The sequence below is a fragment of the Aedes albopictus genome, chromosome 2 (assembly GCF_035046485.1).
Source record: "Aedes albopictus strain Foshan chromosome 2, AalbF5, whole genome shotgun sequence".
Taxonomy (NCBI): Eukaryota; Metazoa; Arthropoda; class Insecta; order Diptera; family Culicidae; genus Aedes; species Aedes albopictus.
Genome location: NC_085137.1, coordinates 2,281,846 through 2,306,845, shown reverse-complemented (window position 1 = coordinate 2,306,845; position 25,000 = coordinate 2,281,846). Strand labels below are relative to the sequence as shown.

The 25,000-nt window shown below is 35.3% G+C and overlaps 4 protein-coding genes across 5 annotated transcripts in view; 3 read left to right on the top strand and 1 right to left on the bottom strand.

The window, feature by feature from the left end:
- LOC109411753 (sulfotransferase 1B1) overlaps positions 1 to 25,000 on the top strand; it is a 155,783-nt gene that overhangs the window by 71,351 nt on the left and 59,432 nt on the right. The gene's annotated exons all lie outside the window — the stretch shown is intronic.
- The window catches only part of LOC109411751 (muscle-specific protein 300 kDa), a 97,302-nt gene that overhangs the window by 49,204 nt on the left and 23,098 nt on the right, over positions 1 to 25,000 (bottom strand). The window lies entirely within an intron of this gene.
- LOC134287391 (uncharacterized protein PF3D7_1120600-like) lies at positions 2,087 to 7,714 on the top strand (the record flags this gene model as incomplete). The annotated part of the gene is given in 2 exon segments (XM_062849160.1): positions 2,087 to 6,837; positions 7,646 to 7,714. Coding segments are annotated over 2 exon segments (4,820 nt in total), but the record flags the coding sequence as incomplete, so codon positions are not given.
- LOC134287340 (uncharacterized protein PF3D7_1120600-like) lies at positions 7,607 to 24,021 on the top strand. Its single transcript, XM_062848995.1, has 3 exons — positions 7,607 to 12,279; positions 18,256 to 18,363; positions 18,429 to 24,021. The coding sequence occupies exons 1-3, from the start codon at positions 7,720 to 7,722 to the stop codon at positions 18,603 to 18,605; spliced, it is 4,845 nt and encodes a 1,614-aa protein (XP_062704979.1). The 5' UTR covers positions 7,607 to 7,719; the 3' UTR covers positions 18,606 to 24,021.

Below are 25,000 nucleotides of genomic sequence, written 5' to 3'. Positions count from 1 at the left end.
TACATGCCTTCACAAGATCGTTGCGACTCGAATCAATCAGTGACAGCAGTTCCTGCAAAGAAAAATAGGAAACGAAAAGCGAAAAAAATCTTTGCAGATATGGAAACAGGAGCAATTATTGATACAACTAACAAAAACAACGAACATGTTGAAAGCTCATGCCAAGATGATCAGCAATCATTAAGTAGTGAGAGTAGTGCACTCGAAACATCAACAAGTTCATGTACCGATAATTGTAAAGAAGCAGGACAGGTACCTTCACAATTGACATTGAATAAAAAGAAGAAAACAAAAGTTGAGAAAATAAGAAAATCAAATTCTGCTAAAATATCTGCTTTGTTGGAACTGCATAAAGTCGAATTTGAAAATGAATTGGGCACACACGAACAACAAGAAGATAAGCATCCAACGCCTGTGGTATTGGATGATTCTCGAATAGCCTCAGGAAATTCAGCCGAAGATTTCAAAAGCTGTTTGATTTTTGAAGATTACGAATTCATGCAAAAATCCAAAACATTGATGAATGAAAGCAATATGCCAAAAAGAACTGAAGGATCACTGAAAACATCATCGGAAAACGTGGCAGGAAGTATTCAAGTTTCCGATGTACAGCACTGTATTGATAATGTTCATACATCTCAGTCGTCTGAAGTTGAACTTGTAATTTGTGAAGATGGAGAAGAGAATGCATTAGTTGAAATGAGAGAGGAGTCTTTCATGGAGGCGTTAGATCATGCTGAACAATTGGACCAAGTAAATATTCTACGTTTATCTGAAAATCTAGAAAACGTGGAAGAAAATATCTCTTCACAAGAAGCAAACAGAAGTAGTGAACCAATTTCCAGTGACGCTACACAAGAGGGTACTGAATTCATAAACAAGACACTGGAAACATCAACTGAAGACGTGGCAGGAAGTATTCAAGTTTCTGATGTACAGCACTGTATTGATAATGTTCATACATCTCAGCCGTCCGAAGTTGAACTTGTAATTTGTGAAGATGAAGAAGAGAATGCATTAGTTAAAATGAGAGAGGAGTCTTTTATGGAGACGTTAGATCATCTAAAGCATGCTGAACAATTAGACCAAGTAAATGTTCTACGTTTACCTGAAAATCTAGAAAACGTGGAAGAAAATATCTCTTCACAAGAAGCAAACAGAAGTAGTGAACCAATTTCCAGTGACGCTACACAAGAGGGTACTGAATTCATAAACAAGACACTGGAAACATCAACTGAAGACGTGGCAGGAAGTATTCAAGTTTCTGATGTACAGCACTGTATTGATAATGTTCATACATCTCAGCCGTCCGAAGTTGAACTTGTAATTTGTGAAGATGAAGAAGAGAATGCATTGGTTAAAATGAGAGAGGAGTCTTTTAAGGAGACGTTAGACTATGAAAAGCATGCTGAACAATTGGACCAAGTAAATATTGTGCGTTTACCTGAAAATCTAGAAAACGTGGATGAAAATATCTCTTCACAAGAAGCAAACAGAAGTAGTGAACCAATTTCCAGTGACGCTACACAAGAGGGTACTGATTTCATAAACAAGACACCGGAAACATCAACTGAAGACGTAGCAGGAAGTATTCAAGTTTCTGATGTACAGCACTGTTTTGATAATGTTTGTATATCACAGTCGTCTGAAGTTGAACTTGTAATTTGTGAAGATGAAGAAGAGAATGCATTAGTTAAAATGCAAAAGGAGTCTTTTATGGAGACGTTAGATCATCTAAAGCATGCTGAACAATTAGACCAAGTAAATGTTCTACGTTTACCTGAAAATCTAGAAAACGTGGAAGAAAATATCTCTTCACAAGAAGCAAACAGAAGTAGTGAACCAATTTCCAGTGACGCTACACAAGAGGGTACTGATTTCATAAACAAGACACTGGAAACATCAACTGAAGACGTGGCAGGAAGTATTCAAGTTTCTGATGTACAGCAGCACTGTATTGATAATGTTCATACATCTCAGTCGTCCGAAGTTGAACTTGTAATTTGTGAAGATGAAGAAGAGAATACATTGGTTAAAATGAGAGAGGAGTCTTTTAAGGAGACGTTAGACCATGAAAAGCATGCTAAACAATTGGACCAAGTAAATATTCTGCGTTTACCCGAAAATCTAGAAAACGTGGAAGAAAATATCTCTTCACAAGAAGCAAACAAAAATAGTGAATCAATTTCCTGTGACGCTACACAAGAGGATACTGATTTCATAAACAAGGTACTGGAAACATCAACGGAAAACGTGGCAGAAAGTATTCAAGTTTCTGATGTACAGCCCTCCATTGATGATGTTCATGCATCTCAACCGTCAGAAGTTGAACTTGTAGTTTGTGAAGATGATGAAAATATCATCAAAACGATAAATAAACGAGCAGATGATGAAGAAAATGGAGGATCACCGTGTGACACAGATACTGTGAATATCGACCGTGTGCAAAAAACGGACACAGAAGAAAACAATGTCGCTCCCGTGAATGCTCCAAATAATGAACCAGCCAGCTCTGCAATCAAATTATCTACCAATTCAAATGATAACAATGATGCAATGAAATTGCCATCTCAATGTAGCAACTGGAAGGATAGGCGACAAAAAATTTCCATGATTACACACGAAGAATATCATTTGAATCCTATATCATACATAAGAATGGAACTTCCAATTGTCACAGCTGAAATTATCACAACACACGATACAGATAGCCAATGCTTCATTCATCCAAATTCGGGTAAAATTCTTCTAGATAATGCTGATTCACAAACAGAAGAAGTTATTAGCATAGAACCATCCATCTTGGAAGAGCAACATATTGCAACAGAAGTTTCTGTTCTTGATCCCAACATTGAAACTTCAATGCAATCTAAATCATCTTCTGTACTAGTCAAACAGTCGTCCACGACTGAGCATAAAAATTATTCAGAAGCTTTATTGACTTCAGACTCTATGAACATCAGTAAAGAATTTGCAACTACTACTTCAAATTGTGTTTACAAGACAACAACAATTATCTACGGAGCATCTTCTCATCAACATGTAATAGAGGAACACTACACTCACCCCTTGATTGTTGAGCAAATTGTGAGAGATGTAGACACTCACCCAGAACAATCGCTCACAACGCTAAATGATGTCGAAAGTGATCTGACGACTTCACTTGGGCCTATGTGTGGTAGAAACATTGAATCACAAAACGAGATAAACATTTCTACAGATGAAATCGTAAACGATGAGGAGAACGTTCTTATTAGAACCAGAAATGAATCGTTATTGCGCGATGATGTATTAGATCATTTCATATTTCCAGAAGAATATACAAAGACAATTTATCTGGAAACTCCTGATGAAGAAGCATCTGAAAACTCTGAAAAGGACAAAATGAGCGACGAAGAGAACCTTCTTATCAAAATGAAATTCGAATCTGAGGAAAATGACAAAGATATTGTACCGGCAAAAGATACTTCAGGTCATGAAATTTCTCAATATGATACAGTCAGTAAAGACTTCTCACTTTCACATCAATTACAAGTTATAACATCATCAGACCATAGTGAACCAGAAAAAGGACTAACGTTTGTTACACCAGCAGTTTCAGTAAGCGCTGAAAAAATAGAAAATATACCCGAATATGAATCCAATATCTCGAGCCAAGCTGATGCAGGATTAGGTCATACATACAATATTCAAGAATCTGTCGACCATCAAACTAATCCCTTGATTTTTGAGCATCCAATTTCGGATTTGCAAATTCAGTCAACAAATATCTCAAACAATGCGGAACTGCAACTCCATACACAATCAGAAACTATACCATTAGCACTAAAAGATGTTCAAAATAGTATAACAACGACCACAATTTTTCTCACCTCTATGGATAATTCTGCCACACGTGAAGCCTCTGAACTAATCAACCAAGACGATACAGATGCACTTTTGAATAAACCAATAGATGATGAAGAGATTGCGCTTATTAAGATGAGAGAAAAATCATTCTTGCAAGATGATACATCTACTGTTCGGGCATTAAATGAACAAGTGGAAATGGCTGCTAATGCAATACCGGAGTTCTCAGAAAAATCCGCCTCACAACTTCAAAATATTCTTTGCCAAGAAACTCCTAATAATGAAACTGACACAGTGAAGCAAATTGAAGCAATTAATGGCAATGATCAACTTCTTTCAAGAAAAGAGCCTGAAAAAAGTGAAACAGATGTAGTTGAAATTCTTGATACAAATGATGATGACGCTTGTCAGCAATCAGCACCAAGTGCAATTGAAGATGAAAAGGAAAGTATGCTACAAGCAGAAAAAAATAGTGAAACTCATTCATGCGAATCAGTAAACGAGACTACTGATTTTCCAGGCATGGCACTGGAAGCAGAAACGATGAATGCATCAGGATCTATCGATGTTTCTGATGTACAATCTTGTGATGACATTGTTCATACATCCCAGACGCTTACAATGCAAGTTGTACATGGTGCAGAAAACGACGAAAAAACTAGAGAAGAAGAAGATCAAGAAGAGAATGTCTTACTTGAGATGAGAGAACAGTCTTACATAGAGCCATCAAATCATCAAGAACAAGCTGAAAAATGGAACCCAGTAATTGTTCTGCAAGAAGAGCAAAATGAGGTTGAGGAACGCAGAGAAAAGCCTGAAGAAGAGAGCAAAACCTCTCTTGATAATGTGTCTGATCGTTTTGAAGTTGATCATCTACCCAGAGATGAAATTTTCAATGACGAGGAAAATATTTCGGACAAAATGCAAGAAACACATGTGGAAGTAAAACCAACAAATCAGACTTCCCTCTCTTTTGACAAACAACAACCACAATTGCGTGATGATGAAGAAAATGACGAAAAAACTATAGAAGGTGTAGATGAAGAAGAGAACGCATTAGTTCAAATGAGAGATGAGTCTTTCTTGGAGGCTTTAGATCTTCTGAAGCATGGCGAACATGGGGATCAAGGAAGTATTCTTCATTTACCCGAAAATCTAGAAAACGTGGAAGAAAATATCTTTTCACAAGAAGCAAACAGAAGTAGTGAACCAATTTCCAGTGACGCTACACAAGAGGATACTGATTTCATAAACAAACTGGAAACATCAACTGAAAACATGGCAGGAGGTATTCAAGTTTCTGATGTACAGCACTGTATTGATAATGTTCATACATCTCAGTCGTCTGAAGTTGAACTTGTAATTTGTGAAGACGAAGAAGAGAATGTATTAGTTAAAATGAGAGAGGAGTCTTTTATGGAGGCGTTAGAACATGCTGAACAATTGGATCAAGTAAATATTCCGCGTTTACCCGAAAATCTAGAAAACGTGGAAGAAAACATCTCTTCCCAAGAAGCAAACAGAAATAGTGAATCATTTTCCTGTGACGCTACACAAGAGGATACGGATAACATAAACAAGACACTGGAAACATCATCGGAAAACGTGGCAGGAAGTATTCAAGTATCTGATGTACAGCCCTGTATTGATAATGTTTGTATATCTCAGTCATCTGAAGTTGAACTTGCAATTAGTGAAGATGAAGAAGAGAATGCATTAGTTAAAATGAGAGAGGAGTCTTTCATGGATGCGTTAGATCATCCAAAACATGCTGAACAATCAGACCAAGTAAATATTCTGCATTTACCAGAAAATCTAGAAAACGTGGAAGAAAATATCTTTTCCCAAGAAGCAAACAGAATGAGTGAATCAATTTCCTGTGACGCTACACAAGAGGGTACTGATTTCATAAACAAGACACTGGAAACATCGACTGGAAACGTGGCAGGAAGTATTCAAGTTTCTGATGTACAGCACTGTATTGATAATGTTCATACATCTCAGCCGTCTGAAGCTGAACTTGTAATTAGTGAAGAAGATGAAAATATCATCAAAACGATAAATAAACGAGAAGATGATGAAGAAAATTCTTCAATAATAATCAGGGATGAGTTTATTATGGCGACAGCAGATTATCCAGAACTTGCTGAAAAATTGGACCAAGCAGTTGTCCCACAAGAAGATCTAAGTGCGGAGAAACAACAAACAAGTGATACATCTGAGAAATTCGAATGGGACAAAGCATCTCTTGATAATGTATCTGATCATATTGACGCAGATGATATTGTCAGTAACGAAGAAATTGCTTTGTTAAAAATGCAAGAAACAAGTGTTGAGTTAAAGACAACAACACATGCATCTCAATCACTTGACACAGAGGAACAAAATGTATGTGATGAAGTAACAAATGAAGAAAAATCTAGTGGACGTGAGGATGAAGAAGAGAACGCTTTAATTAAAATGAGAGATCAGTCTTTTATGGCGGCATCAGATCATTTGGAACATGCTGAAAATTTGGACTTAGTAAATATAAACGTAGAAGAAAATATCTCTTCGCAAGAAGCAAACAGAACGAATGAATCAATTTCCTGTGAGGCTACTCAAAAGGATCCCGATTTCATAAACAAGACACTGGATACATCAACGGAAAACGAGGCAGGAAATATTCAAGTATCTGATGTACAGCCCTGTATTGATAGCGTTCATACATCTCAGTCATCTGAATTAGAATTTGTAATTTGTACAGATGATGAAAATATCAAGACGTTAAAAGAACGAGAGGATGATGAAGAAAATGCTTCAATAATAATGAGAGAAAAGTCTACTATGGAAATATCTGATTATCCTAAACTTGCTGAAAATATGCACCCAGTTACTATCCTACAAGAAGATCTAAGCAAGGATAAACAACCCATTGATAGATCTGAGAAACTCGAAGGGAATAAAGCATCTCTTGATAATGTATCTGATTGTATTGGCGCAGAATATGTACCCATAGACAAACATACAAATAACGGAGAAATTGTCTTGATCACAATGCAAAAAGCAATTGTGGAGTCAACAAATCAAACATCCCAATTACTTGATAAACAACAACAAAATGTTTGTGATAATGTTGAAAATGACGAAAAGACTAGAGCTGAAGATGAAGAAGAGAATGCATTAATCAAAATGAGAGAGAAGTCTCTTATGGAGGCATCAGGTCATCCAGAACATGCTGAGAAATTGGACACACTGTCTGTTTTGCATATTCCACAAAATATAGAAAACGTGGAAGAAAATATCCCCTCACAAGAAGCTGATAGAAAGGATGAAACAATGTCCCATGAAGCTACACTGAAAATGTCTACGGAAAACGAGACAGAAAATATTAAAGTTTCTGATGTACAACTCTGTATTGACAATGCAGCATCTCAGTCGTTTGAATTTGACGTTGTAGTTCGTGATTATGAAGATAACCTCAATAATATAAGAGAAGGAGAAGATGATGAAGGAAATGTTTCAATAACGATGAGAGATGAGTCTGTTATGGAGACATCAGATCATCTTGAACATGCTAAAGAATTCAATCCAGCAATTTTCCAGCAACCTGATCTAAGTGAGAAAAAACAACCCAAAGACGAATCTGAGAAACTAGAACAGAACAAACCTCTGCTTGATGCATCTGGTTTTATTGACGCAGATCATGTACCCAGAGACGAAATTTTCAATGATGAAGAGATTGGCTTGATCAAAATGCAAGAAACACATGTGGAGTCAACTAATCAGACTTCCCAATCTCTTGACAAACAACAAGAGTTTTGTGATGATGCAGATAACAACAAAAAAATTAAAGAAGGTGAGGATGAAGAAGAAAAAGCACTAAGTCAAATGAGAGAGGAGTCTTTTATAGAGGCGATAGATCATCTTAAACATGCTGATAAATTGGAACCAGTAAACGCTCTGCATTTCCCAGAAAATCTAGAAAACGTGGAAGAAAATATCTCTGCACCAGAAGCAAACAGAAAGAGTGAATCAATTTCCTGTGACGCTACACAAGAGGATGTTGATTTCATAAACAAGACAATGGCAACATCAACGGAAAACGAGGCAGGAAGTATTCAAGTATCTGATGTTCAGCCCTGTACTGATAATGTTCATACATCTCTGCCGCTTGAAGTTGAACTTGTAATTTGTGAAGATGATGAAAATATCAAGACGCCAAAAGAACGAGAGAATGACGAAGAAAATGCTTTAGTAATAATGAGAGATGAATCTATTATGGATGCATCAGATTACCCAGAACATGCTGAACAATTGGACCGCGTTATTGTCCCACAAGACGATCTAATTAAGGATGAACAACCCAGTGATACATCAGAGAAATTTGAATGGAACAAAGCATCTCTTGATAATGTATCTGATTCTACTGGCGCAGATTATGATGTACCAATAGCAAAACATGTCAATGACGAAGAAATTGTCTTGATTGAAATGCCAGAAAAAGGTGTGGAGCTGGAGTCAACAAATCATGCATCTCAATCACTTGACAAACAGCAACAAATATGTGGTGATGTAGAAAATGACGAAAAAACTAGAGTAGATGAAGACGAAGAAGAGAATGCATTAATTCAAATGAGAGATGAATCTTTCAACATGGCATCAGATCATTTCGAACATGCTGAGAACGTGGACTCAGTGAATGTGCTTCATCTACAAGAAAATATAGTAAACCCTTCAAAAGAAGCAGAAAGAATGGGTGAATCAGTGCCCTGTGAATCTGTACTTCAGACATCAACGGAAAACAAGGCAGGAAATACTCAGATTGCGGATATAGTTGTAGTTTGTAATGATGAAGAAAACCTCGAAAAGATAGGAGAAGGAAAAGATGATGAAGAAAATTCTTCAGTAATGATCGGAGATGAGCCTATTATGGAGACATTAGCTCTTCCAGAAGATGCTGACATATTGGACCTAGTAAAAGAAGATCTATGTAAGGAGAAACAACCCAGTGATACATCTGACGAATTCGAATTTACAAAAGCATCTCTTGATTATGCATCTGATAGTGCTGGTTCACAGCATGTACCCACAGACGAGATGAAGCCAAATCATGCAGAAAACATGAATGAAAATATCGTATTACAAGAAACAGAAAGGGATAGTGAACCAATTGCATGTGACGCTGAAAAAGAAAATACTGATTTTACGTGCACGGTACTGAAAGACTTTGACACAAATGAGGAATCAAAGATCTACGTTTCTGATGCACAACCGTGTGATGAAGATTATGATGTGAAAATCAGAGAAGGAGTAGACGAAGAAGAAGAAGCGTTAATAAAAATGAGAGAAGAGTCATTCATGAAGACATCAGATCATCCAGAACATGCTGAGAAAGTAGAACCTGTAATTGTTCAACAAGAAAAAATGGATGAAGATAAACAACACCGTGATGTATCTGAAGGATCCGAACAAAGCAAAGTACTTCTTGATAATGCATTTTATTGTACTGACGCAGATCATGATTCCAAAGACACACTTATCAATGACGAGAACCTTGTTCTGAGGAAAATACAAGAAGAGGAGCTGGTAACAAATCATCCAGAGAGTAAAGAAAATCTGGAAGAAAAAATCTGTTCACAAGAAACAGAGAGTAAAACAATGTTGTGTGACGCTGTAAAAGACAGTACTGATACAAACACAGCACTGGAAATCTTAGTGAAAAATGAGGCAGGAGAGAGTCAAGTTTCTGATGTTCCACCATGCATTGAAAATGTCAATATATCCCAAACACTTGAAATACAACTTATGATTTCTGATAATGCAGAAAACGATGAAAAAGCTACAGGCGGAGAAAATCAAGAGGAAAATGCCTTAATCATAATTAGAAGACAGAATTCAATGGAGGAGAAACTAGATAATCTAGAAAGTGCTGATCATATTGTACAAGGTGCAACACTTGATTCAAACACAAATGTAGCACAATATCAATCTCAACTTTCTGAAGAACCCCAACCAGCATTAACGAAGACTACTGTACAAATTGACAGCGAGAATGTGAATGATCCTATAAATTTACAACATATTCCTCGTGTCGATTTTATAGACAAAGACAATTCTTCTGTACAGGATGAGATGTCAAACTATTCCGAGAATATTGAAAACTTGGAAAAACCTATTCTCTCACAAGAAGACTGTACACTGAATTCCATTGTAACAATGTCAAATGTGACCAAGAACGATGAAATTATTTCACAATGCATTTCTCGCGAGGACAAAGCAATTGTAAACAATAACAAACCGGATTCATTTGATGTCTATGATATCAAAACTACTACAAATTCGCTTGACAACTCGGAAGACGATACCCCTGAAAAAGATAAGCGCAATTTTAGTAATGAAAATGAAAAAAATCAATTTCACAGCTATTGGAAATATCGTGATGCAGAGCTGTTAGATGCACTATACAAAATTTCGATTGAGACTGATCAACCAATTGGCTCTATTGAAGAGGAGCTTGATACATTCAACAAGAATTATAATGACGCAGAAGAGAGAATGAAAAGTTACATGTACGAAATGAGAAATGTGTCTAAATACTTTGACTACAATGACGCTGAAGTAAAACATAATCTACTCAGAGTATCGGATGATACCAAAAATATACAGCAGTATATTTCTGATAGCAACAGCGATATCACACCAAAAGCAAATTATTCAATATTAGAAGCTGAACAGTCAGTGACAAATGCCAGCATTGATGAAAAGAACTTGATAATTCAAAATACTAACATTGCCCCAGAAATAGCTCAAGATGCTTCTGATCTCTCTAAAGATACGCAAAATAAAATACAAAATCGCATTGAAACTTTTGTGTATGAACTAAACGATGTCATTGATCACTGGAAATATGCAGATGCAGAATCAATGTATGTTGCGTATAAATCACCTATTGTCACTTCGCTCAATGACGCCGATCATGATGAAATTTCAAAACAGGGTGAACCGAATAAGCAAGAATTATCAACCTCTATTTTATCAACATCTGTCGCAGCATCGATTGAAAATGAAAAGGGAGAGCACATTCTTTTTGATGAACTTAACAATAAATTGAATAGACCTTCCGACTATGACGAAGACGCTCCAATTAAAGCTCCGGAAAGTCCACTAAATAATCAAGCAACGAGTTTCATATACGAAGCAAAAGTATATCATGATTATTGGAAATACGCTGATGCTGAAACATTAAATATGACATATAGAACTCAGCCTGTCACATCAACAGAATGTGTGAAATACAAAGAATTAACAAAGGACATGCCGAAGCATGAGTCTTGTATACTTGACAAGAGTGATATGTCGGATGAGGTGACACAGAATGAGAATAAGGCAGAAAAACCAAGCAAAATAGAGCCTCTATATTCTGAAGTTGTATCTGGTAATACCAAACATAAATCTAATAAATTAGCGGTTGAAGCTACTAATTTCGAACCTGATGAAAAATGTTCTACTCTAAACTATGATGAAGAGACAAGTGGCGAACTGGCTAAAAATCAAAATACCAATAACCTATCGGAAGTACAACATGTAGACATAACTATGGAGAATATAGTGCCAATACTACCGAAGGCAGGCTTAGATGACCCACACATAATTTCATCTGAAGATTTGGATCAGCACAACATTGAAAAACTATCGCAATGCCGTATTGAAGTTGTTAAAGAAGTTCCGTTGCAAACTGAAAGTGATGAAAAATATGATGACGGAAAAGAAACCAACTTTTTCAAATCAACCATAAACGAAGAACATGATATCAGTAAGGAAACTGCTCCCATAGAATTTGTTGATATTGATGCCAAAGCTACGAATTCATCTGAATCAACCAATGAAGTGAACAATGACATTTGCATTAAAATCAATCAGCATGATCGAGAGGAAAAATCCCACCACACCACAGAGAACTTTAAAATAACAGCAGCTCAAAACACACCAAAATCTGCTGAAAATGAATACACCAATGATGAACCCAAGGAAAGTATTATTTCCTGTATAGAACCATCAGCTTTAAGTATTGGCATGGATGGTGATGGGCCAGAAAAAGCTCAATTATTGTCAACACCTCATCAACTTGAAGCGTTTTGGAAAGACAAACCTTTATACGATGATGCAGAATCAACATACATCAAATCAATGGAAAACTTGAACAAATGCATAGTTCCTGAACAAGATTACCCCAGGGCAGTTGACTCCATCGTTGATGAACAAGTACCAACACAGTTAACTCAGACATCTAACAACATACTAACCCAACCATTGCTGCAGAACCCGGCCACAAACTCCAATCTTTCCGTTCCTCCCCCGAATCCACCAAATACATTATTAGGTACAACAAGCACCGTGAATATCAGAAACCCCAAAGAAACCGTGGATGATTGCACAATATATGAACAGGTGACGTTAAATTTGATGTTTGTCATACTTTTCAATGTTACATTTAACCATAATTTGACCATTTGGTTGATAAATTTCAGAATACATAAGCGATGTCCACCAATTGTGGCACAGTCGAAGGCTTAAAAAGCATTCGAATATGTATTTGAAATTCATCAACATTTGTTACAAATACTTGATAACGCATGATCCTAATCATTCATATATTAACACTTGTGTATACGTTTACATTTTTAAAATTTAATTTTAAGTTATGACATTCTTGTTAATGATTGGCTAACAATGCATGTCTTAAATGTTCGTAAGTTTTTTTTTAAACATAAACTAATCATGATCCGTCCCAAGTAACACACTTGTCACAGAAGAGTCACGGCGGCGCAGGTTTTTGTTGCGTAGAAGTCATTGTTACCTATATCTAGCAAGTTAGTGTTTATTTGTTAGAAGTAAGTCACAGTGACTTCTGCGCAACAAAAACCTGCGCCGCCGTGACTTTTCTATGACAAGTGTGTTACTTGGGGTCGTAACAAATTTGAAATTTGCCATACATATTTCGTTAATCATTTTTCCTTGGATAATTCTGGTTTTGAAGCTTTAAAAAATGGCACACACGGCATTATGAGTTGAAATTTATGATATTTTCATGCAGTTAATTGGGATATAACATTTATTTCCTGCAGTTGTGTGTTAAAAAAATAAAATGCCAATCATTTCTGAATACACGCTCCATTTGTGAACAAGATGTTATTTCACATGATACATTCAGAATAAACTGTATTGAAGAAACTGTTTTTCCTGAAGGATCTTTGGAGAAATTCTGAATTTCTGATATTCTTCAGCGTCTTCCAATTTCTGAATGAATTAATGCTGGATTTAAAGAATTATTTGTGTGGAAGAGTTGGAAAAGTTTTTGTAGCAATTTCTGAGGTAAATTTCTTAGTAAATCGAAGAAATATATTCCCGGTGAAATTTCTGAAGGAATTTCTGGAAGATTTTCTGAAGAAACAACGGTAGAATTATGGAAGAAATTTTCGAAAGATTTTCTGGAGAAAGAATCTCTGTTCTTTTCTTATTTATTATGTAATCTGTGGAAGACTTTCTAAAAGAATCTATGTAATCTCTTATGTAAAATAATATCTCAGAGAATGTACCATTTAATTCCGCCCTCTTTTGCTTATCCTTTGACAGATACGTGTATTTCGACTACCACTTGTCATCTTCCTCAGTGTCAGTTAACTGATTACACTAATTCTCCTTAGATGTATAGGTATAGGTCTTTTCGTTGCAGTTATTTTATGAAATCTTCACAATATAGTCAATCATCGGGGAATAAACTCAGATTTTCTGATTTACTGAAGAAATAGCCTTGAAGATCTCCTGTGAAATCTTCATGATATAGTCAAACATTGGAGAATGAACTCCATATTTCTGCAGAAGTAATCTTCTTTTGAAGACATCCCTGAAGGATTGCATGAAAGATTTTCAGAAAGAATTTTGGAAGATTTTCTGAAAGAATACATAGAGAAATCTCTTAAGAACCCATGGAAGGTTTTCTCCCAATCCTTGAAGAAATTTCTGGAAGAATCTCCATAAGAAGTGTATTGGATAGTAGGATAAAGATGCTCTATCTTGAAGCGGAGTTGGTATTTTCATTGCAGTTTTTCTAAGAAATCTTCACAATATACAATTATGAAGTGTAAAGTGAAACATTTGAGAATGAACTCTGAATTTCTGATTTTCTGAAGAAATAGCCTTCTTCTGAAAACATTTCTGAAGTTTCCGTGAAAGGTTCTTGGAAACAATCCTAGAGAAATTACTGAAAAAATCCATGGAGAAATCTCCATGAATTGAGTCCATGAAAGGTTTTCTAGTACAATTTTTGAAGAAATTTCTTAAAGAACCTATATAGCAATTTTCGAAAGAAACCCTGCAAAAATTTCTAAAGAAGTTCCTAGAGAAATTTGTCAAAGAAACCTTTGAAGATTTTATTACCCGGAATCATTTATGCAGCAATCCAGGCCAGATTTTCTTCCAGAAACCCTTGAGAATTAGTTTTGTGGGAATATATGGAAGGCTTTTTGAAAAGGATCCGTGGCGGATTTTCGAAAATAATCTCCTGAAGATTGCGTGAAAGAAATGTCTTAAGTAATGCCTGGAAAAGTTTCTTTAAGAATCATTAGAAACATTAGAGGAATTTCTAAAAAAAAAAATAAGAAATGATTGGAGGAATTCCAAGACAAATTCCCAATAGAGTTCACTGGAAAAGTTTCTTGAAAAATGGAATTCCTTAATGAATCCTTGAGGGACTTTTTTTAAACAAATCCGTAAAAAAAATCTGTAGAAAAAATTATGATTTTTGGAAAAAATTGCTTTTTTTCTGAAAACTTTTTTTGAACAATTCCGTGGAAGATTTTTAGAAACAATCCAGCGGGAATTTCTGAAATAATTCATAGAAAAATCTCCGAGGATGCCCATGGATGGTTTTCTAGAGCAATCCTAGAGGAAAATTCTGGAAGAATCCCTATAGGAATTTCTGTAGGAAAGTCTGCAAGAATTTCTGAAAAAGTTGATTGAAAAATTTTATGTACAATCCCAGCAAGAAACCTTAGAATTCAAATACTCTTCATAACTCAAACTTTTGTGGCATTTTTTGTGTTCTAAATAAAAAGAAATTACGATGGAAGAACATTTAAAATGTCGCTGAAGAAATATCATTAAAAAAAACCTGGAGGTATCCTTTCCACTCCAGGTATCACTGGATATATTTCTGACAAATTCTCTGGAGCTCTTTGTGATGGAATCCTTGTAGGAATTACTGAAAAAAACATGGAAGAATTTTTTAGAAATCCCTGCTGAAATTCCTGAAGAAATTCTTGGAACACTGAAGATATGTCTGAATATCTCTGGAAAACTCTGAAGCAGTTTCTAGGGGAGTTTCGGAAGAATCTTTGGAGAAATTCTGAATTTCTGATTTTCTGAAGAAATAGATTTTTGCTGAATATATTCCGAAAGAATTCCGTAGAAGATTTTTAGAAAGAAGCCGGCAGAAATTTCTAAAGGAATTCATTGCGATATCTCTGAGAAAGCCTATGGATGGTTTTCTAAAGCAGAATTGCAGAGTTTTAGAAAGAAGGCCGGCAGGAATTTCTAAACAAACTCATGCACAAATTTCTGAAGCAATCCTAGCAATTTACAGGAAACTCTTGAGAAATTTTTGAGGGAATATGTGGCAGGTTCAATGGAAGGAATCTCTGGCAGATTTTCTAAAAGAATCTCTAAAAGATTTTGCGAAAGAAATTTCTTAAGTAATAACTGGAGGAACCATTGCACAAGAAATTCATGGAAGAATTTCTGGAGGAATTCCAGGAAAGATTCTCAATAGGGTTCCCTCGGACAGTTTTTTCTTAAAGATGCCTGGAAGACTGTTTGAAGGAATCGCTGAAGGAATCCGTGAATAATATTAAAAAATAAAACCCTGAAGAAATCATTGAAATTTTTCTAAAAGAATCCATAGATCAATTACTAAAGCAATCTAAAGAAGTCTATCTAAAGAAATCTGTGAAATTTATAGAGAAATACACATAAAAGAACTTCTTGAGAAATTTCGTAAAGAACCTCCAGAAGAATTTTTGAAGAAAACCCAGGAGAACATTTTCGAATGAATACCTGAAAGCTTTTTAATAATCTTTAGAGGATTTTTTAAAAGAATCCCTAAAAAAATCTTTAGAGAATTACGGAAAATTTTCTAATAGAATACTTGGAGGCATTCCTGGAAGAATCTGTAGACTACTTTCAGAAGAAATTTCTGGCAAACTTGCTTATAGCCTGGAAGTTTATTTTTATATAATCTGTAAAGGAATTCCTTGGAAAATTTCTGGAAAAATTATAAGAATGTAAAGATGTTTTGCAATATCGTCCATGTATCCCTCATGTTGGTTTTATATTTTTCATAATTTGACTTTACTTACTCATTGTGGAAGTAATCAAACTAGATTTCAAATGCAAGAAGATATTTGGATCTTTGAATTTGTGCTTTTGAAATTCGCTATCGCTGGTAAGAATCACTACTTTATTTCTTGAGCTTTTCATGGTGCAACGTTTCTTTCTAGTCGTATACAATTATGTGGTTCATTCAAGATAAAACACCCTAATGTATTAAGCTGCTTCACCTTCAAATCTATGATTTGCATACATGTAAAGTGGGCTATGTATAAGTAATAAATATAAAAATACACTGAACACCATAAGGGCATTTCATTGTCATTGAAACATTAAGAATACTTGAAAGCACCAAATTAACTAGGTTGCTTACATACAGGCAACTCCCGATGCACATTCTTCTTCATTTGCTTGCAATTTTAAAAGTTATAAATTTTTTCATTTAAAATACTTGACGTACCCGTGGAGGTTAAATTGGCTGAGGCAAATTTAATTAATATACAGGGTGTTAGGTTCCTGAGTGCAAACTTTTTAAAGGGTGATAGAGGACCATAAATGGTGAAAAAAAAATGTTCGGTCAAATGTCAACCGTTATTAGAGCAAAATAGCTAAAAACAGTGCGTTTTAATTTGTTTTTGTCAATTATCTTTGAAACGTGCCTAACAAATTAAAATTCTTTCTTTGGCAAAGTTGTGGCCCCTGTTCTACTCTACAATTCGTTCTTTGATACCAAACTTCTAGCTCTTATCGTTTTCTTGCAATTTCGATTTAAATGTGCTGCACAGTGCGCAAAAAAGTGCTTACCATGACAATTGCAAATTTATGACCTGAAATGCGATGTTTAAATCGAAATTGCAAGAAAACGATAAGAGATAGACGTTTGTTGACGAAGAACGAATTGTAGAGTGAAACAGGGGCCACAACTCTGTTAAAGATAGAATTTTAATTTATTATGCATGTTTCAAATATAATTGACAAAAACAAATTAAAACACACTATTTTGAGCTATTTTGCTCTAGAAAACTTAGATATTTAACTAAACCAATCGATTCATAGATGCCATTTGATAGAAAATTCAATAATCTTTCGAATAAGGGTCAAAAAATTGCAATACGTTTGGCCATTTTCAAGTTATAGCCAGTTGCAATGAGAGTCAAAAACATGGGAAGTTCAATAACTACGTAACGGTTGAGATTTGACCATATGCGTAGAACAATTTTTTTCACCATTTTTGGTCCTCTATTACCCTTTAAAAAGTTTGCACTGAGGAACCTAACACCCTGTATAGAAGTTATAAGCACTTACATGCCTATAAAATATAATAAAATACCAGGAATAAATTTGCGTGAATTTACCATGGATTTCTTCAGTCGAGTCAATTACACTGACGACAACCTTTCAGTTGAGGTCAAAATACAGATCATGGGATACAATTACTTAGTTGGAATGAAACGGTTCAGAATCATGGTTAGATAACATCACGTCAACCCACAGTTTCAACTTACCCCAGTGTACCTTATTTCAATGACGATAAAGTATAACTTCAAACATGATGAAGTTAGCTCATGAAAATATCTGCAATAAATATGAGTATATCTCTCAATGTACACACTTATTTCAGAGTCACTTGTTCGGCTGTTCTATTTTCGGTAAAAGTTCGGATTACCGAAGTTCAGCACAATTTACCGAAGTTCGGCTATTTTTTACCGAACGTTCGGTAAACAATACCGATGTTTCAGTAGAGTTTACCGAACGTTCGGTAACTTTTTGACGAACTTCGGTAATATGTTGCTGAACATTCGGTAATCTGAACTTTTACCGAAAATAGAACAGCTGAATACGGTACTTTATTTTAAGTGTGTATAATTGTGATGTTTGTATGAATATGTCAAAAGTGTGGAGAAATTCTAATAGATTTGTGTTTTCGGCATAATTGAAGTATTATTTGCATTATTTTTTTTGTCATGCATGTGTTTCTTTTTTTAATGCGAAAGTCTAAATAAAAAAAAAACTAACCCATTCTTGTTTCTGAAACCATAGACACTTTCCGAAAGCGTGGAGAATATTCTACAATCACTGCTCAACGAGGAGCTGAAAATGAATAATCTACCGTATGACAACATGAATAGCCTAATAAAAGGTTTGCAGGCAAGTATACATTTTTTTTAATAACGAAAGAGTAACCACTGATGTACATGTTTATCAAACTGCAGGTACTTATCGAAAAACTGTCTGAGTACAAAGAACAAAACTACGCAATATCAACATCTCTGCCTCAGAATGCTGACTACAAAATAAAAGAATCTGTCCGCTTGATTGACGAACGAATTGATTTTCTACGCCAACGAGCTCAAGATGGCCTTGAAAAGATTCAGGTAAATATGTCATAACTGTTATTGTTTGATTTAATAGAAAAACCTGTTCCAAAATTTCTACACTATCGTCCAGTATCAAGCATATTCTAATGCAATTTTTGGCATTTCGAAAAGATTGAAGTACTTTTTTTTTATTCTTATCGACTTTTCATTTTTTTTTTTTAATTTTTACTCTAATGTGCAGGGACGAAGAATAATACTACAAATGTTTAAAAGATTTTCTCATAATCACTGTTTTATGTGTCTTATCAAATTACGAAGATTCGAAAATTGGGTCTAAGTAGTTTATGTACAGCACCATATCACTTAAAGTTACGCGTTAGTAAAAAAAAAACACCCGTTCCTAATGGTAGTAATAAAACAACAAAAATTAGTAAAATATTTGGAATTTTGGCTTTATTTTCACAAAAATTCAATGATTTCTAGAGGGTGCTCTAAATTTATGCATGACTTGTAGTGAAATCGTCGTAACTGTGCATTCGTTCATGTATTTAGTTCCTTTTTTAGGAAAAAAAAAAACAATCGAACGGTATCATACTGTCCGATCTCACAAGTGTAACGCTGTGTCTTATTTTACAACACTCGGCGGTGATATCGATTAAAAACGACGTTATGCGTTGAGGTCCGAAGACCAAATTGAACTGATTTATTCGGCCTGGGAAGACCCCTTTTATAGGGCCAGCCAGACTGCCAAAAGTATATCATACAATGTGTTTACATAGAACCTTATGGAAGTTTCCTGGAGTGATTTATGCTTAGGTCAGCGGACGACGCGTCGTCGTCGTCTCGATCGAACCGTCGTATGCTCATATCGATTTGGCGAGCGATACATTGTTGTAATTAATTTGCAAACGTAAGCGTTGGGATACGAACGATAGCACGTTCGTCGCGTATGTAGAATTGGCTCGTTTTGCACTACACCTTTCCCCTTTTTCAGAAGAATGGCGTAGCTATTCTGATCAAGCATCACTTAAAGAATCTTTTACAATATATTTTGTTACATTTTTATGATTCGGTTTTTATGTACTTGTATTTCTTTTTTGTTGGAAATATCGATTATTTTACAATGTATATTGTCAACTTCTTTAATTTTGAATGGACCTATAAAATGTGGCTCAAGCTTTTTCCTATTTTCGTTTGATAAATACACCAAATCTCCTACAGAAACATCTATTGGATTTAAGTTATTATTCAAATTTTGTGTTCGTTTGATTTTTTGTTCTATTAAAATTTTCCTAGCTATTTCGCTTGATTTTTGCAGTTTGAATTTTAACTCTGTGTAGTATTCGTCCAAATTATATATCGGTTCTGGTGTAACTTTTTGCATATCCTGAGGAAGTTTGGCTTTTCTACCGAATACAAGTTCAAAAGGTGTATATTCGGTATCGGTGTGAGCAGTAGTGTTATAGGTAAATTCATAAAATTTAGTCCACTCATCCCACTCATTGTGGTGTACGTTGGAAAAATTTCGTAGGTATTCGTTTAAACACCTATGATTTCTTTCTAGTGCTCCAATGGATTGTGGATGGTAAGCAGTTGAGAATGTTTGTTTAAAATTAAGTATTTTACTAATCTGCTTAAGTACTTCGTTCTTGAACTCTGTACCTTGGTCAGATTTTAACTCTAAAAATGATCCATAGATAAGTATAAAATTCTGCACCAAAGCTTTCGCAATGGTATCAGCTTCCTTATTTTCTAATGGTATAATTACAACATATTTGGTTAAATCGTCTTGCAATGTTATGCAATAACGATTGTTTTTCGCAGTTCTTGGTAACGGACCTACTGTGTCAATCGAGATAATATCGAATGGTTTACAAGGTGTAGTTGTTACCAAAGATTCTTCTTTTGTCCGTTTTGTTACTTTGTTCATTTTACAAAGTTTGCAGGCCTTTACAAACTTCGTAATCGAACTTCTCATGCCTTTCCAAAAGTAAAGGTCTCTGAGTTTGAGATAAAGCCGGTTTTGTCCAATATGACCACCTGTTGGAGTCATATGGAAGTCATGTAGGATGTTATTGATCTCTTCAGAATTCGTCAATTCTTTCGGAGGGCGATATAGTATTAGTTCGAATTTACGGATGACGTCTAGAGCGATCCGTTTAAAATCTTGTAGTGGTATATGTTTTAAAATATCTTCTTGTGTCGACATTGCAATTTTTCTATTTTCCAATATTTTATTCATCTCTGAAAGAGCAAACTCTAGCGTCTGACTTTCATTTTCGTGAATAATATCTCTTTCAAGCGTTATTAAAGTTTTGCGCATATTTTCATTCATTAATTTTATAATAATCATTCCATTTTGCATGCATATTTTCATTTTATTCAATTTTTTAATGTCTGCCGGCGATTCTGTTTCATAGACAAGAAGGTGATCAAGCTTCTTTTTTTGTGAAACAGTTTTTGTTTTGTCAATTTTGTGTTGATTTTTGGTCATAGATCTAGTATGGACCATGAGAATTGATTTTGATTTAATATCATCTGAAGTTATAATTCTGGATAATGCATCTGCACCAACATTATTACTTCCTTTGATATATTGTATTTCGAAGTCATAATCTTCAAGATCTAAACGCATCTGGGTTAACTTTTTGGTAGGTTCTTTCATACCAAAGAGATACACCAGAGGGCGATGATCTGTTCTGATCATGAATCTTCTTCCATACAGATATGGTTTGAAATGATCGATGGCCCAGTGTATGGCAATCATTTCTTGTATTATTGTATGTTTTTTCGTGTCTGCATTGCTAAATGCTTTACTGGCATAAGCAATGGGTAAGTCATTTCCGTCAAAATTTTGTGACAACACCGCACCGCATCCAATGTTCGAAGCATCCGTTGTCAATACGAATTGTTTTGTAAAATCAGGATATTTAAGAATTGGTGGGTTTAATAATTTTTCCTTAAGAGCTTCAAAAGCTGCCTGACAATCATTTGACCACGTAAACTTTATATCCTTCTTTAATAAATTGTTTAACGGCCTAGCAAGTTGCGCAAAATTTGGCACAAACTTCCTATAATAATTACAAAAGGCCACAAACCTACGAACGTCATCTGCGTTAGTTGGTTTGGGATATTTTTTTATTACATCAAATTTTGAATTATCTGGGAGAATTCCATTATCTGAAATTTTATGGCCTAAGTAAGTTACTTCTGCCTTAAAAAATTGACATTTTTCGGGATTGAGTTTCAAATTATACTGTCTCAATCTTTCAAAAACTCGCTTTAAATTGTTAAGATGATGATTTATAGAGCATCCTATGACAACTATATCATCAATGTATACGAATGCACATTCAGGTGTTAAACCTGCCATGGCAATCGTCATCATGCGCTGGAAACTATTTGGGCTTATATTGAGTCCAAATGGTAAGCGCGTAAAAGCATAATGCCCAGAGGGTGTTGAAAATGCCGTATATTTTCTGGAATCAAAATCTAGAGGAATTTGATGAAATCCTGCCATCAAATCCAGAGTACTGAAGTATTTAGCTCTACCTAGTTGATCCAAAATAGTATCGATTCTAGGTAGGGGAAATCTGTCAGCCAAAATTTTTTTATTCAGCTGTCTGAAATCGACAACTAGTCTCCATTTTTTCTCATTGCTGCTCGACTTTTTGGGTACCAACAGAATTGGTGAATTGTAAGCCGAGACTGAGTGTTCAATCACATCATTTTTCAACAAATTTTGGACTTGAGATTCAATCTCCTCATTGTGCGCGTGTATATTCCTAGGGTTTGGGTACTAGTAGTGGACCCCCTAAGCCATCGAAATTTACTTCTGCGGCTCTTAAGCTATGTTGAGATAGTGGATTGTTCCAAAGTGGATTTTTTTAACAAGTTTCACGTCCCCTCTTTATGTTAAGACCGTCAAACATACAACGTTAATACATTATTCCAGTGAAATACGCATTTGAAAATACGCATCGATGTTGCCTATAATGGACACCACCGGGGTCCATTATAGGATTATTTACAAATATCTTGGCGCCTATAGTGGACCCCCCCATTTGATTTCCATGTTAGCTGTCACGCCGTCGACGGTGCCTATAGTGGACCCTCCCTGAGTGTGCGTATAGTGGACCCTTTTGAGTGTTTACATTCATTAAATAGTTAAAATAACCGATTGATATGGCCACTGGGTCATTTGTTTGCCAGGAACTGCTGTGTGGCAATGTAATTGATGTTCCCCCGGTGGAAGTTGCCTGGAAACAGTTGATTTTGGCATTTATATTTAAGTTTTTCTGAAGGGGGTCCACTATAGGCGCAGGGTCCACTAATAGCACACAACCCCTATAATTTGGGATGTATACAGGCACGTTATCTGAAAGTTCTATATTTTGTGAATAGAAGTTGTTAGTAGTGAGGTTATCTTCTCCTAACGCAAAAATATCATTGTATTCGTGAATTAAATTTTCAAAAGGTTCCTTGGCTGATGCTGGTAGTTCTGAAACATTAATTTTTGATCTTATTTGATCAGTTCGGTCGGAAATATTACCGTTTTTATTGACATTTGCTACGATAAAATTCTTCAGAGGTTTCATCATAGGCTTAAAATCTTTTATAAGTACTGCTTTATCAGTAGTATTTATAAATTTAACGTATTTTGTTGATGGTGACGTCAATGTATTGCCACAGAAAATCCCTGGTTGGATTTCTTCGGCACACACTAACATATCTTCATTCAAATTTAAATCATTTATTTTTCTTACAACTTCGCAACGTTCAGGAAGTATGAATCCTCCATTGAAGTTGTCTTCAATGGGAATGTTAACTTCCTCATTATTGCATCGAATGTTCAAAATCCAGGATTCATAATCAATACTGCATTTAAATGCAGTTAAAAAGTCTCGTCCCAATATCCCATCAGTAAATATTGGAAAATTTTCTTCAACTATTTGGAACTCATGTTCCAATGTAATGGTATTTTGGAATGTTAGTTGTGTCACAGCTGATGCAACAGTTTCAATTTTATTTTCTGATATTCCAGAGATCATACATCTTCGATCTCGATTTATCAGTTGATCATGCAATATATTATTTAATTTGAATATAGAAACGTCAGCACCTGAATCGACCATAAAGGTACATGTAGAATTTGATATTCCAATATGTGCCTTTATGAAATTTGATGCTGATGGGTTTATTGTGAAAAGCGTTGAATTTGGCCTAAAAAATTTTGTGGCTGTTGAGTGTTTTGATGTTGCGTTGTTGGTTGTGGAGCGTTTGTTGCTTGTTGGGGTAACTGAGGTGTCTGACCACTTTCACTGTTCGTATAATAAATACGGGACTGAGAATGTCCTCTATATGGTCTTCTACCACGTGAAGAATAGAAATTTGCACTATGTCCTCGGTTTTGATATCGGCCTTGGAAATTTCCACGAGAATTGCCTCTGAAATTTCCACGATAGTTACCTCTGTTTCCTCTATAGTGGCCTCTGTCGAAAAAACTTCTATCTCCTCTGATGTGTCCACGATGTACTTGACCTCGTTGGACAAACATCAGTTGAGAGTGGTTGGCATTAGAAGAACTTTTCTCATTTTCTACAGTTTTCTCGATGGCCGCAGACAAGGTTTTAAATTCTGCTGCCTTTAATAAGATTTTTGTTTCTGGGTTTTTCACTCCTGTGTAAAGAGCTTTTACCCCTTGTTTAATTGCCATTTTTTGGGCTGTATCAACTGGTATTTTCTCAGCAATGTATGCTCTTTCGAGCTGCTGAGTGAGTTTCTCGACGCTATCTGTAAATTTGTTAATGTCTCCTATTTGTTTCAAATCTTGAAGCTTTGCAACAAAAACATCAGGTGATGTTTTTGATGTACATTTTGCTTCTAATTCATTGATTATCTCATCGAAATTTCGTGGATTTTCACCTACTGCTGCTCTTGCTTTTCCAGATAGTTTCGATAGTACTACCTGTACGGCTGCAACGGTATTATCATTAGTCAGAATTGTCTTTCCTGCTTTAAGAGCAGAGATAAAGCTTGATAAATTATCATTTGATCCATCGTATGATGGAATCAAAGATGAGATTGTTTTGATTGTTTCAATAATATTAGCCATTTCTTCCTCCTGATATTCTTCTTCTAACTCTTCTTTTTCCCCTTCTACTCTGTCTTCTTCTTCTACTTCTTCTTCTTCTTCTTTTTCGATTGTTCCTGCTTCTTCTACTTTACTTTCTTCTACCCCTGATTCTAGTGCTGTCCGTGAAATTCCTAATTGTTCGTTCTCGTTTAGTAATGTCAATGATTGGTTGATTTTTTCACAAATTTCTGTACCCTTTTTTATAACTGCCTCATTTTGCAGATCTTTATTAGTTTTTAGAATGTTTTTAAGCCTTTTCTTCAAATCACTTAAATATTTCACCTTTTGTAGTCGCGTTTCCTCTGAAAATCGGTTGTACTTTTTCAAACTT

Coding starts and splice junctions, on each gene's coding strand:
- LOC134287340 (XM_062848995.1), top strand. CDS start 7,720: ATGAGAGAGGAGTCTTTTATAGAGGCGATAGATCATCTTAAACATGCT. Junction 12,280..18,255: donor ATTGCACAATATATGAACAG/GTGACGTTAAAT, acceptor CTGAAACCATAG/ACACTTTCCGAAAGCGTGGA. Junction 18,364..18,428: donor GCCTAATAAAAGGTTTGCAG/GCAAGTATACAT, acceptor ATCAAACTGCAG/GTACTTATCGAAAAACTGTC.